We start from the raw sequence: 12,312 nt of genomic DNA, 5'->3' as shown, positions 1-12,312 counted from the left end.
TGATGTTAATGTTTGTCCATTGGGTGGAACAAAATTTTGATCAATTTTGAGACCACTACTCAATGCAGACAAAAGCATCCCTACAACTTCAGACATCGCCATAATGTTTTCAAGTTTAGTGTCTCGTTTCACATAGACAGTTAAGTACAGTATTTTTTCATTCGCATTTGTATATCACAATTACTCATTGATGCATTTTATCATTTTCTATCTCTGTGGTATAAACTTATATGCCATTTTAGTGTTTAGTTTTTGATCGTAATAAATGGCATAATCTTTCCTTTTGTGAAATTGTAACACGGATGCAAACTAGCTGATGCCCATTGGAGAGACGTACGAAACCGAAGAAACCGTTAAAACCGTTTACTGTCCATTAGTCATACAATAGGCATTACCAAAACTTTTTATCTGGACGATACCACACGGCTTAGTGCAAGGCCATCAAATTTTTGAGCTGAAACACAGCGATTGAGTTTGATCCAAAGCGAAACATGCGCAATACACTGGGAAAATGCTGCATAACCGTAGCGATACAACACACGTAACTGCTTCCATTACAAAATAGCACGTGATTTAAACATACTCTCTGTTATTTTTCCATTAAATACACGAACACTACTTGGAAAAATATTCTCATTGAAACTGTTTCATTCACTGTTTTAAATCAAATGTAGCTCACATTATAATAGATTAATAAAAAATTCAACTTTAGCCATGACTAGAACTGAATCCACTTATCTACCTCCATTACAAGACAACGAAAAGTCAATTCTTCGCGTTAACAGTCCCAAGTTAAAAGACTTACCCAGAACGCCTACGAACTTTGAGGGGGCAACTCAACAACCCGAAAATGTTGAAAATAATCACGAAAACATTTATTTTGACCACTCAAATCTAAGTGAAGAAACATACACAGATAATGGTTCATTCACCAATGAAGATGACTACTTTGATTCGTTACACAAATCGCTTCTGCCCAAAATTGGGCAACCAAAAATTGTTACGAAAGACGAAACGGAACGATTCAGAATGGACTTACGACAAACTTTGTTCACTGATATGCTGCGAAATGGATTCAATAAATCTTTCCAGGAAGTTTACAAGCTAGAGGAAGAATTCAGAGAGGAAAACAAATTTCAGGGAATAAACGCACCTGTAATGTTAACAGATAACCAATTCAAACAATTATGTGAACACCTACAACACGTCGAAAGTTTCGAACGATCCAAAAATTTGACCAAATGCTACAAAAGTTTAAAAAATTTGGCAGAAAAATTTGAATCTGTGCCGTTTGTTAACCAGCATTTGTTGAAACGAAGTTTTAGAGTGGCGTTACAAGTCGGCGACTCGGATGAGCAACGAACGCTCGCGGATGCTCACAAATCTGTTGGAATGAACTTTTTTAGGCTCGAGAAGTACGATCAGGCGTATGACCACTTAAATCGCTATATGGAAATTGTCGACCAATCAAATTGGAGAAGCCTTCCTGAAGAGTTCAATTACTATATTGATGCATGTAATGCTTTGAGGTTGTTTTACGTACGGTTGGGCGAATTGACCTCAAACCCGGAGGAGGCTTTAGATCATTTCCAAATGGCGCATTCCTACGCAGCTCTATGTGACAATAAGCGACAGATTAAACAAGTCAGTCATAAACTCGGTAAGTTAATTAATAAACCGAAAATTTTTGAAGATAAAAATTTCTCTTTGTATAGTTTTGAGGGAATTGAACATGCCTATGCAGAAACAGCAGGTGCTGGAAGGTCTTGGTACTAAATTATAACTGTTACACTTAATTTTGCTGCATTGTTTTTTTTTCTCATAAATTCTGTTAGTGTCTTCAAGAAAGTTTCGAAAACAGCTTTTTCGAATAATTTTTTCCGATGATAGTTAAAATGATATTTAAAAGCACAAGTAGATTTTCCTCGTTTGAGGAATAATGAACGGAAGTCAAATCAGGATATAAAATTTAAATTGGTTCTTTTTTAATTAGATCTTAGTAACAACTTCAATCTTTTGAAACACGGTCAAGAAACAAAAATTTGTTGTTCCGACCCCTCTTGAGGAGCTAGGAACTATATACTCAAATGGGTTTTTTTTGTTCAGACAATTTTTGCCGATCGATGTATTCATCGTAGAGAGTTGCGACTGGTATCATTAGAAAGCTCGTCCAGCATAGAATATCGAATTAAAAAGATTTTTTTATTTTCGTTTTTTTCAGGGAGTTATCGAGGTTTAAACTTCTGACAAAAGTAGAGTGAATTCAGTGGTTTTTATTCACATTTTCCGGAAATTTTGCCTAAAATTTTGTTAATTTTTATAAATGTGTTAGCATTTTGAAGAATAGTGTTGTTGGTTTCATTTTTAAGACAAAAAATAGTGTCAACTATTTTTATTTTTTTTGTCAAAAATTCTGGCTAAATATTTCAAAAAATTCAGCCTTTTTCATCAAAAACAGCACCAAATAAGCTCCTTTAGTCCACTTTGAAAACACCCAAAAAACACTAACGCAATCTGTTTTAAACTGAAAGGGGGGCTATTCTTGCTTCAACTTGCTTCAACAAAATTGTGTTCTTAATAGACGACCAGCACTAGCAGGGCTACTTTTGGACCAATCTTTGACTGCTACAACCCAAGAAGAATTCGGGTTGAAGTCAGTCGGTCTTTTTTTTTTAAAAAATGATCTTTTTTATTTTAATTAAACCAATTAACTTCCTAAGCAGCTCACTATTATTGCATTGAGATTTTTACCCTAAAGCTTATGGTCGTTTTGACTTTTAAAAATCTTTGCTTTTTAAACGAAATACTGGCTTTTTGAAATTTGTCTCCAATTTTTTCTTAATTTGATCGACTTGTAGCTCAGTTTCAGCAAAAAATGAAAGATGCTTCTTTCTACTGAATTAAGGTTCAATCTCTGTTGCGGTTTTACACCTTAAGTTAAGGTTTTCTGTTTTTGACTCTACTAGATTTCACAATTTTTTTATTTTTAATTATTTGCACATTCTTCAAGTTTTCTAGTTTTCTCACACTATCATATTATGGAAACTTCAGATATCACTTTATTCGCGTTCAAAAAAAACCTAATTGAACATAATAAAATTTTGAAAGATATAGATTATGGTTTTAGCGGCCGCGACATTACTTTTTTGAAGAATTTAGTTGAATATTTTAATTTTGTCTTCAAATGTCGTTTTAGTCGTATGAAATTTTCTGTATAATGACAGGTTTTATTGCCCTTTCATGGAAAAAAATGAGCCGATATTCTGATTTTAATAGATAGCTGATGGCTTTCATGACTTTGAAAACGATTGTTTTTCAAGATAAAAAACTCTTTTTAACTTCGCAATTTTAGTCTTTTTAATTTCTATGTGTTACCTAGTCTCGTTAATTAGAGGTTTAATATGACATTATAGATATCAGGGGAAGGTGTCAAAAGGAATTGGTGTCACAAAATCTAAGGTTTTTTATAGACTTTGTTATGACTTTACTGGCTTTGACACGGGTTTTTCATTAAAAAAGTAAATTAATTTTTGATATTTGTCATATTTGAAGTTTTTTGTAGATAAAAGACATATTCTGGACAATTGCAGGTCTCAAAGGCTTCCTTTGGGCGAATAAAGGAACCTATTTAACTATTTCATTTTGTAATTAATGGCTTTCATCACTTTTGAAGTATTCTGTTTCGATGAAAAAAAAATGTTACACAATTTTGCTCTTTTTCTTTTTTTGTCTATTTGTTACCTAGTCTCATTGATGAGAAGTCAAATACTATAAAATTTGTGTTCGAAGAAGGCACAATCGAACATATTTTGAGGGCCGAAATACGGCTTTACGGCTTTGACTGCGTTTTCTGGCAAAGTTTAATTGAATTTTTGTTTGTTGTCCTTTTGATTTTCTTTTTAACCGCATAAAAAATGGTACAAGGAGAGGTGTCAATGTCTTTCTGTAGAAGCGTTGGTAATCGTAAACCGTTGAGATATTTTGTTCGATTTCTAATTGTTTTTATTACCTTGAATTTATTTGTTTAAAAAAAAGGAGCGAACTTTTTAACGTTACTGTTTTCTTTCTTCATTGTCTAATTGTTACCGAGGCTGATTATGGACTGTTCACCTATCTGTTCTGGTGAATTAAAAGTTATTTCGCTTAGTTTCAGATTTATCTGACGCTTTGTTGACTTTGTTATTTACTTTTGTTTTTTAAGACGGACAAAGTTTTTGTTGTAATTAATGTTTGCTGTTGTTGTTTGACTTTGCTGCTGATCTTAATTTGATTTAATATTGGCATATCGCATCAATCTAGAGCATCACTTTACTCAACTGAGTTATTTGCTTTGGAGGCTATCTTTTCGTTCATAAACTGTTTTTTGAAATATACTTGAATTTTTGGACTTTTCTATCTGTTCCTCATTTGGTAGACAATTATACCACAATTGTGGATGAGTGTGGTCGGAACCTTATGTGCGGTCGCACATTACCGAGCCTCCTTGTTTATGTTCGAGAATCAAAATTAAAAAAATGAAGGAAAAATGGAAACTTTTAGAACAGCGGGCTCTGTACAAAATATTGCTTCAAATGATTCTTTAAATATTCGAGCTAAAAAAGGATTGAAAAAAGATGTCAAACAACCAAATTGGAGTTTATTAATAGCCGCCCTCATCTTCTCAGCCGGCTATTATAGCTCTCCTATTTTTTTTTTTTTACTTCGTCGAATAAAAAAATGTTTCGCTTTACCTCATTTTGCCGCCTTTTCAACATTTTGCGTGAAATCTTTTTGACTTCTCTAGGCTAGTTTATCTCTTCTCTCATTCTGCTAAAAGTGATTTTGAACATCAGTTGCTCAGCAAAGCAATTCAAAATGAACAGAGTCAGTATAAAAAATTGAAGTCAGAAATAGAAACGGGATAAACCCATAAAGCCCAATTTTAGATGCCCGCTATTTGAACGTCGTTCGTACAAGTATTAGTTACCTCTCTCTAATGCTTATTGTTATTGATAGTAGCCCCTGTAGCCTCTCTCTAAGAAACAGAAGTATGTTCAACTACGAAATGCCATCAAAATAAATCGGACTTAAAAAAATGTTTTTGTACAAAAATCCGTTTTTTTTTTCAATATCTTCTGTTATTTCAATCCCAATCATGCTTATTGGAATCAACGGCGGCTATTTTCCGGCAATCTGCCGGGTATGTTATAATAATTGTTCTTCCTTGGCCCACACAATGAGCTCAGTCGAAGCCGGACGACGCTAAAAAAAGCCAAAATTTGACCTGATCCAAAACAGTTGAAAACACTAAGTTCATTTAATTATTTTTGAATTGATTAATACGGAGACTATTTTCTCAAGCAAGTTAATCTCATGTTGGGTTGTGATAGTTCCAAATCAAGTCCCATAAGCCGCAGTAGTTCGATTGTAATAAATTCGTAAAAAGTCCCACGTGCCGCTGAGGCATGGCCATTGTGGGCAATTATTATGGCTTGCTTTTAACTTATCTTGCTCCAGTTATCTTGTCCTAATAATTAATGAAATCCAAAACCTTGCAGCTTCATTGTTATTGGTTCAGAAATTTTGCGTTCATCGCAGGTCAAAAGATCTGATTGGTTTAGAAATTTATCGGGTGAAAAATTGAATAAATTGTTGGCACTCTTATAATAGGCAGAGTTATACGCCGGCATTGTGAGAGGCATGGCTGTAGCCCGCAATAAGTACAGCGAAGTTAGTTATTTGATTGCTTCTTATTTAATTTGCTGAAAAAAATAATGAACTTCATTTATGAGATACTGGGTTATAATTGTGTAAAAAACCTTTAGCCTTATTTCAATTGTTAATTTTGGCTTTAAAAATTTATCAATTTATTGTTTTCAAGTTTGTGACTCTTTTTAACGTTTGACGTCAACTCCATTTAATTTTACCTGTTTTGAAATTGCCCGTCCATTGAGAAAAGAGTTGAACAAATTGTTTCACAGTTGATGGAAAATAAGAAACGATTTGATGCTATTAATTGAACAGGAAGAGGACGCTAAACTCAATTAATAAACTATTAGCTTATATCAGAGCCATGTCAGCAATTAATGAAGTAATTTATTTCGTTTTGTACAATTAAAAGCAAAAAATTTTGTTCCGAATTTGATCTTTGGCTGGATTGGTCAAATATATCAAGGAGATCGTTTTGCTGATTGAAATGAACACTATTCATGACTATTTTCGGGATAATTTTCAAACAGAAGTTGATGACCTCCAGTTTGTATTTGGACCCTAAATATTAGGTGTCAAGTATTATAGCTGCTTAAAATTAATTTTGGCAACAGTTTTTTTTTAATACCATTGAAATCTGTTGAACCCAAGCTCACAACAGATTTACAATGTTGCCTCGAACGAAGTATAGTATAGAGTAACTACTAACGGGAAATTAAATGTTGGAAGCCACTAAAGTACTGAGAACTTACTACCATAAACTTAATTTAACAACGAGCAAACAAAAAAAGCGCGTTACAAACACAATAACTTTAATTGCATCTAAACAAAAATCAAACGTTACCATGACTAACTATTTAATAAGGGTCTTTTATCATAATATATTCGGTGGAAAATAGTCTCAGTATGACTCCATTACCCTTAACATTTAGATTCATAGAAGCCAGAGCAACTCCAGTTCTTAAAAGAAACAATTTACAAATGTGTACAGTAAAAAAAGAAAGATGCCACATTTGGATTTGCAGCTCAACTAAAAAAATATTTCTTACAATGAGCACGATTTGAATGATCTAAGGGCAAGATAAATAGTAGGTGAAATTAGTTCCTTTTATGAAACAAAAAAAAATAATCAAAATTTCATACACAGCAAAAAATCAGTTCATATATAAAAAAGTTAACGAAACTTGCTTCCTTAGCATCAAATACCTCAAAATTTGTACATTGTATGATAAATTGGATTTAAAAACTGAAATCTTGACACAAAAATTTTTTTCTTTAATTGAAAATCTTCAAAAAAGATGATTTTTAATTTCTGTTGGGATACAAATTTTATTTTATTGCTGACATGGTTCTAAATTAAATCAACAGTCTTCTATTTGAGTTTGCCGTCTCCCTTCCTGTTCTTTAAATTCATCAATTAGTTTCTTTTTTCGTTTACTCACTTTGCGCAATTCACCTCATTGGGTGAGTTGAGAAGATTCAATTAATATATAAAGTCCCCTCCCATTGGGTGACATATAGTTCAACGTTAAATTTGAAGCAATCATTTTGCGATATTAGTACTCGATTTATTTGGTTGCTATTTATCTCCCCACTTTTGGGCGACCAATTATTAATGTTGGGTGCTAATCCCCTCTCGTGCGGCAACAAAAAATCAATGTAGCTTCTGGAGAAATAAGTAGTCATACTCATGAATGCGAAATCTTGGAACTTTTGACATCTCGCATCTATGATACAAAAGTTTGATGATCTCAGGATAGCAAAACAAAACTTTTTTCGGTCTCAGCACATAATTTTGGCGTAAGCTTTCTCCTATTTTGACCACAATCTATCTGCTAGTCTTTTAAAGATTGTGCTCTCTTGGGCCATCATGCCCTCTACGCTGACCACAAGTGAAGTAAATGAGACATGCTTTTCCTCACAAGCATCAAATTATTTCCTTCATTTTCATCAGCGCAGCTTTCTAAATTGTCTGCCGGTTTTCTGTTGCACTAAGATTTCAGTGGCAGTCACACGGATTCCAAAGGAGGCAGTTTCTTGAGGACTTCATGCTCCCCTGACTAATAGATCGCCTCTTAGGATTGGCTTATTCTCGGAGTGCTCTCCGACAACTGCTTTCTTGGGTGTAGGGCCATTAATTTTCTCGAACACATCTCTTATTTCTTTATGTTTTTGCGTAATGAGGCCACTTTTTGTACATATGAGCGCAAAACATTGAATTCTTCGACAAAACCATCACATTTTGTTTGAATACTTTTTACTTGAGGCTGGCGTTGATCTATGGAGTCGAAAAACTCGTATTCGGACACACAAAAATCATCCCTTTCAGAAACTTTTGCTGTCAGCCAGGACGAATTACCACTTTTGAAATTCCTTTCTATCTACTTTTTCTCATATTCAGTTAGCTGCTCTGACAGTTTGAGAAATAGCTGACCTTGATCTGCTTCCACTCAAGGCATAAGTTTCCTTCTTGCTCTATGGACGTGTAATTTGCGTTCCTCAGCGTTTAACTGAGTTGCATTCACAATTGAATCTGCTTTCAAATTCGATGATTCATTGTAAACATCGAAATTTTCTTTGGCTTTGCTGGCTGAGTCCGTTATTCCCAATCCACCGTGTTTTACAGTTACGCTGAAAATCTTACGCATCACGTCTTGCATTTTACTAACAATTGAAACATCTGGTAAAAATGTGCTTCTTATTGTGTTCTTTATGGGTAGTGAGAATTCTTCACTTTCTAGTGAAACTCATGAACAAATTTCCACACTGTTTGGACAGATTTTTTGGAAAGCTTAAAAAGCTTCCTGATGACAGTAGTCAACGCTTTTACACATCTGAACTTTTTCGTGCCGGTTTTCAACTTTTTTTGTTCAACAGATACTCCCAAACTGTTATTGTCGCCAATAAAGCCACCTAAGTACCGTTTTCCCGTAACAATTTTTCAACCAAATTTGTCAGAACAGCGTTGAGTCTCAACGATTTGGTTTTGGTTGACCATCAGATAACTGTTACTTGGCCAAAATTCGATCTTTTTTCAAGCCATTCCTTCAAGTTTTTAAATTTAGCGCAAGACGCTTTGTCATCTGAATAGAAATTTTGAATGTTTTTCCAGACTACGTAAAGTTTTAATCAGTGTCATCATCCATAAAACATCATGGAAAGTGGGTCCCTCTTTAATTGTGCCTTGATTGGGATACAGAAATGCTCACAAAGCAGAGAACTACTATTGTATAAAATTGGTTTAGCTATGTAAAGAAGCGTATCATTCATAGCTGAGGTCAACCTGCTATTTTTGTATACCAGAGAAAGATATTTTTTAAGCAATTTCAACCCGTAAAGTATAAACGAAAAGTTATAGTCAGGGCATTACGCTTTTGAATATTAGAGAGCATCGTTCCGGGTAGAAAAATACACCCGCGCCTGGTGCATATTGTCGTCAAAATAAGGTAACTACAGAGTAGAAGAGTCAAGCTCCTCTGAAGTTTCTACTGAATTATTTTAAATTTTCATTGTAAAAAAGTATTTTATTTACTGCAGCTCATCACTGTTGTTTCTCGAAATTTGTTGTTCTTCTGATTGTTTTAACTTTGTGTCGTCGAGCTTTGTAGGACAATTATTTAATAGGCTGCAAAACCAATTTTCTCGGATAAACTAAATTTGATTGCACTGATAAGACCTGGCCTTGATTATTGGTTTGAAGCATCAAGATGCATTAACTTGCGAGATCTCAACATGTGTCTGAAGAGTGACGGGGCAACTTTTGTTTCATCCCCCATGCTTGGCTTATGACCATGGCCACAGAATTCGCACAGCAGAAAATTGCAAAAAATAATTGATGACTGTAAAAAATCACAAATTGATAATCAGAAGTTACAAGATTTCCGGTTCATCAAGTTCTTAGTTAGACATCGTATTTTTGGATGCGTGATTCAAGATCTTGCATGTCGTGACACCGTTTAGTGTTTCCATGTGCTGTAAATAGTGATGAGTAACGTACTAGAGGGCAATAATGGGGAAAATCTTGATGTTCGGTTAACTGAAAAATGAAACACGGCGTTTAACAAGCAGTAAAGAGTTTTGCCAAATTAGAAATATTGTAAAGCTATTTCAAGAAGAAATTGACTTTATAGTACTCTCAAACAAAGATCGTTATTTTGTCGGTTTTTTGAATCTTTATTTTGGTTGATCAATTTTTCGTCTCAATCTTTGAATTTTTCAGTGGGTTTTATATGTTTGACATATGATTGACGTCATAACTTATGCTTGATCTATCGTATTGTAGCCGCTAACGCTATTTGCATTTGATGACTATGAACGACATTGACTGGTTCCCAGAGTGGCCGGAGGGGGCTCTTGCAGAGTGTGGCTCATTCCGTTCTGTAGGTTTTTGTATCCGCCGTTCCCTGTCTGCTTTTGACTCTCGGATGTTATTGAGGGTGACCTTTCCTCGGCAGATTGGTTCAAAATGCTGGTCAGTTTTCCCTTGTCTCTAGAGTACGATAAACTAATTGATATAGGCGGCGCTCAAAATAGTCGCTATAACAATCGTTAGTAAATATTGCAACTTGCTAAGTAAACTAAAACTGTAATTATTGGCCGACTGGCATTGCACAACGGCATCAAATTAATCGAATTTAGTTTTGAACAGCTATTCATGAATTGAGGACCAATCCATTGTCAGGACAGCTTCATGCCACCGCGTCAGCGTTCGCAAACAGCTAGTTCTATTTAATCGCGGAACCAAATATATAGGTGGTAAAGAACACTCTATCGGATGTTTAAATTCATCGAGATTGTCGACTGTATATCGTAACATTAAGGCAAAAAAGCACATCGCAATGGCCCGGCAAATCCATCTGTATTTGTTAGCAGGTATTTTGTCTGAGCCAATAAATCTTCAAAAACTTTTGAAATTTCTTTGGTATTAAACTTGATTGTTGTTGGTTTGTACATGAAATCCTTTAGATCCTTAGTATCTTCAATATTGATGTTAAATCATTGTAATTCGAGACAATAAATTTCAGTGCTTACTAAATTTTTGAAACAGATGATAAAAAACTTTAACTTGAGGGAACTCCTGATATTTTTCAATTTTATCTGTTTGGGCCATGTTTCCAAATTGCAGTCAAGCATTACACATAACAACTTCACAAGACACAATTAATCCTATTAACTAATGTAGAAAGAAGCGATAGTCCATTTACACTGCATCAACAGCTAAGTTCTATTCAGACTGCTCCCACTTTTTCAGACCTTCTAGAATGTTACCCTTCTAGCATGCTGCAAAATATTACCATTTCAATGTATTGTAAATTTTGACACCTGATTTTGAAACAGTTGTTTAGAAGTTATTAATTTTTATTGCGTCATACTTTTTCTGACGCTACAGCACTGATCTATGAGAAACTGGGTCGCCCAGAGCTAGCAGTGGAGCATTTGGAGAAGTTTTTCTCAATTGCCCAGCAAGAGGCCGATTTCCACAATATCGACACTGCAGCTGAAGTACTGGCGAAAGTGTACGATAAAATCAAAATGGACTACAATGTACAAGATACGCTCCAGGTTGGTCTAGTTCATTGCTTGGATTTTTTCCATTTCAGTTGTTTTCTCTAAAGCAGATCCTTCGACTCGAGTTCCTGCTCAGAATGTGGCTCCTATGTCCAAAACAGGTATGAGACAGACCGATATTGTTCATTGGCCAGATGAAACGACGCAATCAAACATCGTTCAGACTATGCGTTTGTTCGCACCGGAGCCTTTGTCCGCGATGTCAGTCCGTTTGTCTCATGCCTCTTTTGTCGTGGAGCTCACCCCGGATGAAAATCATTAACACCATCAAAAGTTATAATATCGTTGAAAAGTTGTTTGTTTCAAAAAACGATATACTGTAATTTACATTTCAGGTTCTAGAAACTTTCGTCGAAAACGTGGACAAAACAGACGACAGGTACGGGGCAGTTTGCAGCTGCTTAGGCTCTATCTACACTTCCAAAAATGAGATGGAAATAGCTCAAAACTACTTGAAACTGAGCTACGAAGCAGCCATGGCCAAAAGCAGCAAAGATGCTCTGGATGATTCCAAAATACAAGTTAGCATTGCCAGTGCCCACCAGATGTTGGCTTCACTCTTCACTGCAATCGATTCCAACACTTCTCAAGATGTGAAGAATATTTTATTGTGGAAAAACAACCGCATTAATAACATAACTTCTTGATCCATATATTAGTCATGGGCATTTAGTATTCGAGCTCAATTAAATTTTTAGCTGTATTTTATTCTTGGAAAATTACCTGCAAAGTTTGAACATTATGAGGTAGATAAGATGAACTCAGCTGAAGACACAAATTATGAAAAAAATCATAACTTTTATACAGAATTTGAACAGACAACGAGTGTATGCCAAAATTCGATTATCAGAAAAGGTGGTAGAATTTTCTAAATAAAGAGCTGCATATACTGATAGCCATAACGATCAATATTTTAAAGTTTAGTGGGCGGGGTCTCACACCTCTTTCTGAAGTGCTCTTATGTCCCCACTCTGTTGTCGACAGGTTTTATAAAAAAAAAACACGGAAATTAACCCCCTCCCTCCCTCACTTGACTGTTAAAACGGTGCGCATTTG

General features: G+C 34.9%; 1 protein-coding gene across 1 annotated transcript; it reads left to right on the top strand.

Annotated features, from left to right (window-relative positions):
• Positions 1–358: 358 nt before the first annotated feature.
• LOC142349025 (tetratricopeptide repeat protein 29-like) lies at positions 359–11,959 on the top strand. The gene is made up of 3 exons (XM_075400429.1): positions 359–1,660; positions 11,078–11,250; positions 11,592–11,959. The coding sequence occupies exons 1-3, from the start codon at positions 715–717 to the stop codon at positions 11,901–11,903; spliced, it is 1,431 nt and encodes a 476-aa protein (XP_075256544.1). The 5' UTR covers positions 359–714; the 3' UTR covers positions 11,904–11,959.
• Positions 11,960–12,312: the final 353 nt, after the last annotated feature.

Source organism: Convolutriloba macropyga, chromosome 11 (genome assembly GCF_964194025.1).
Source record: "Convolutriloba macropyga chromosome 11, txConMacr16.3, whole genome shotgun sequence".
Classification (NCBI taxonomy): domain Eukaryota; kingdom Metazoa; phylum Xenacoelomorpha; order Acoela; family Convolutidae; genus Convolutriloba; species Convolutriloba macropyga.
The sequence above is the reverse complement of the archived record's forward strand: the minus strand, read 5'-3'. Positions and strand labels throughout refer to the sequence as shown.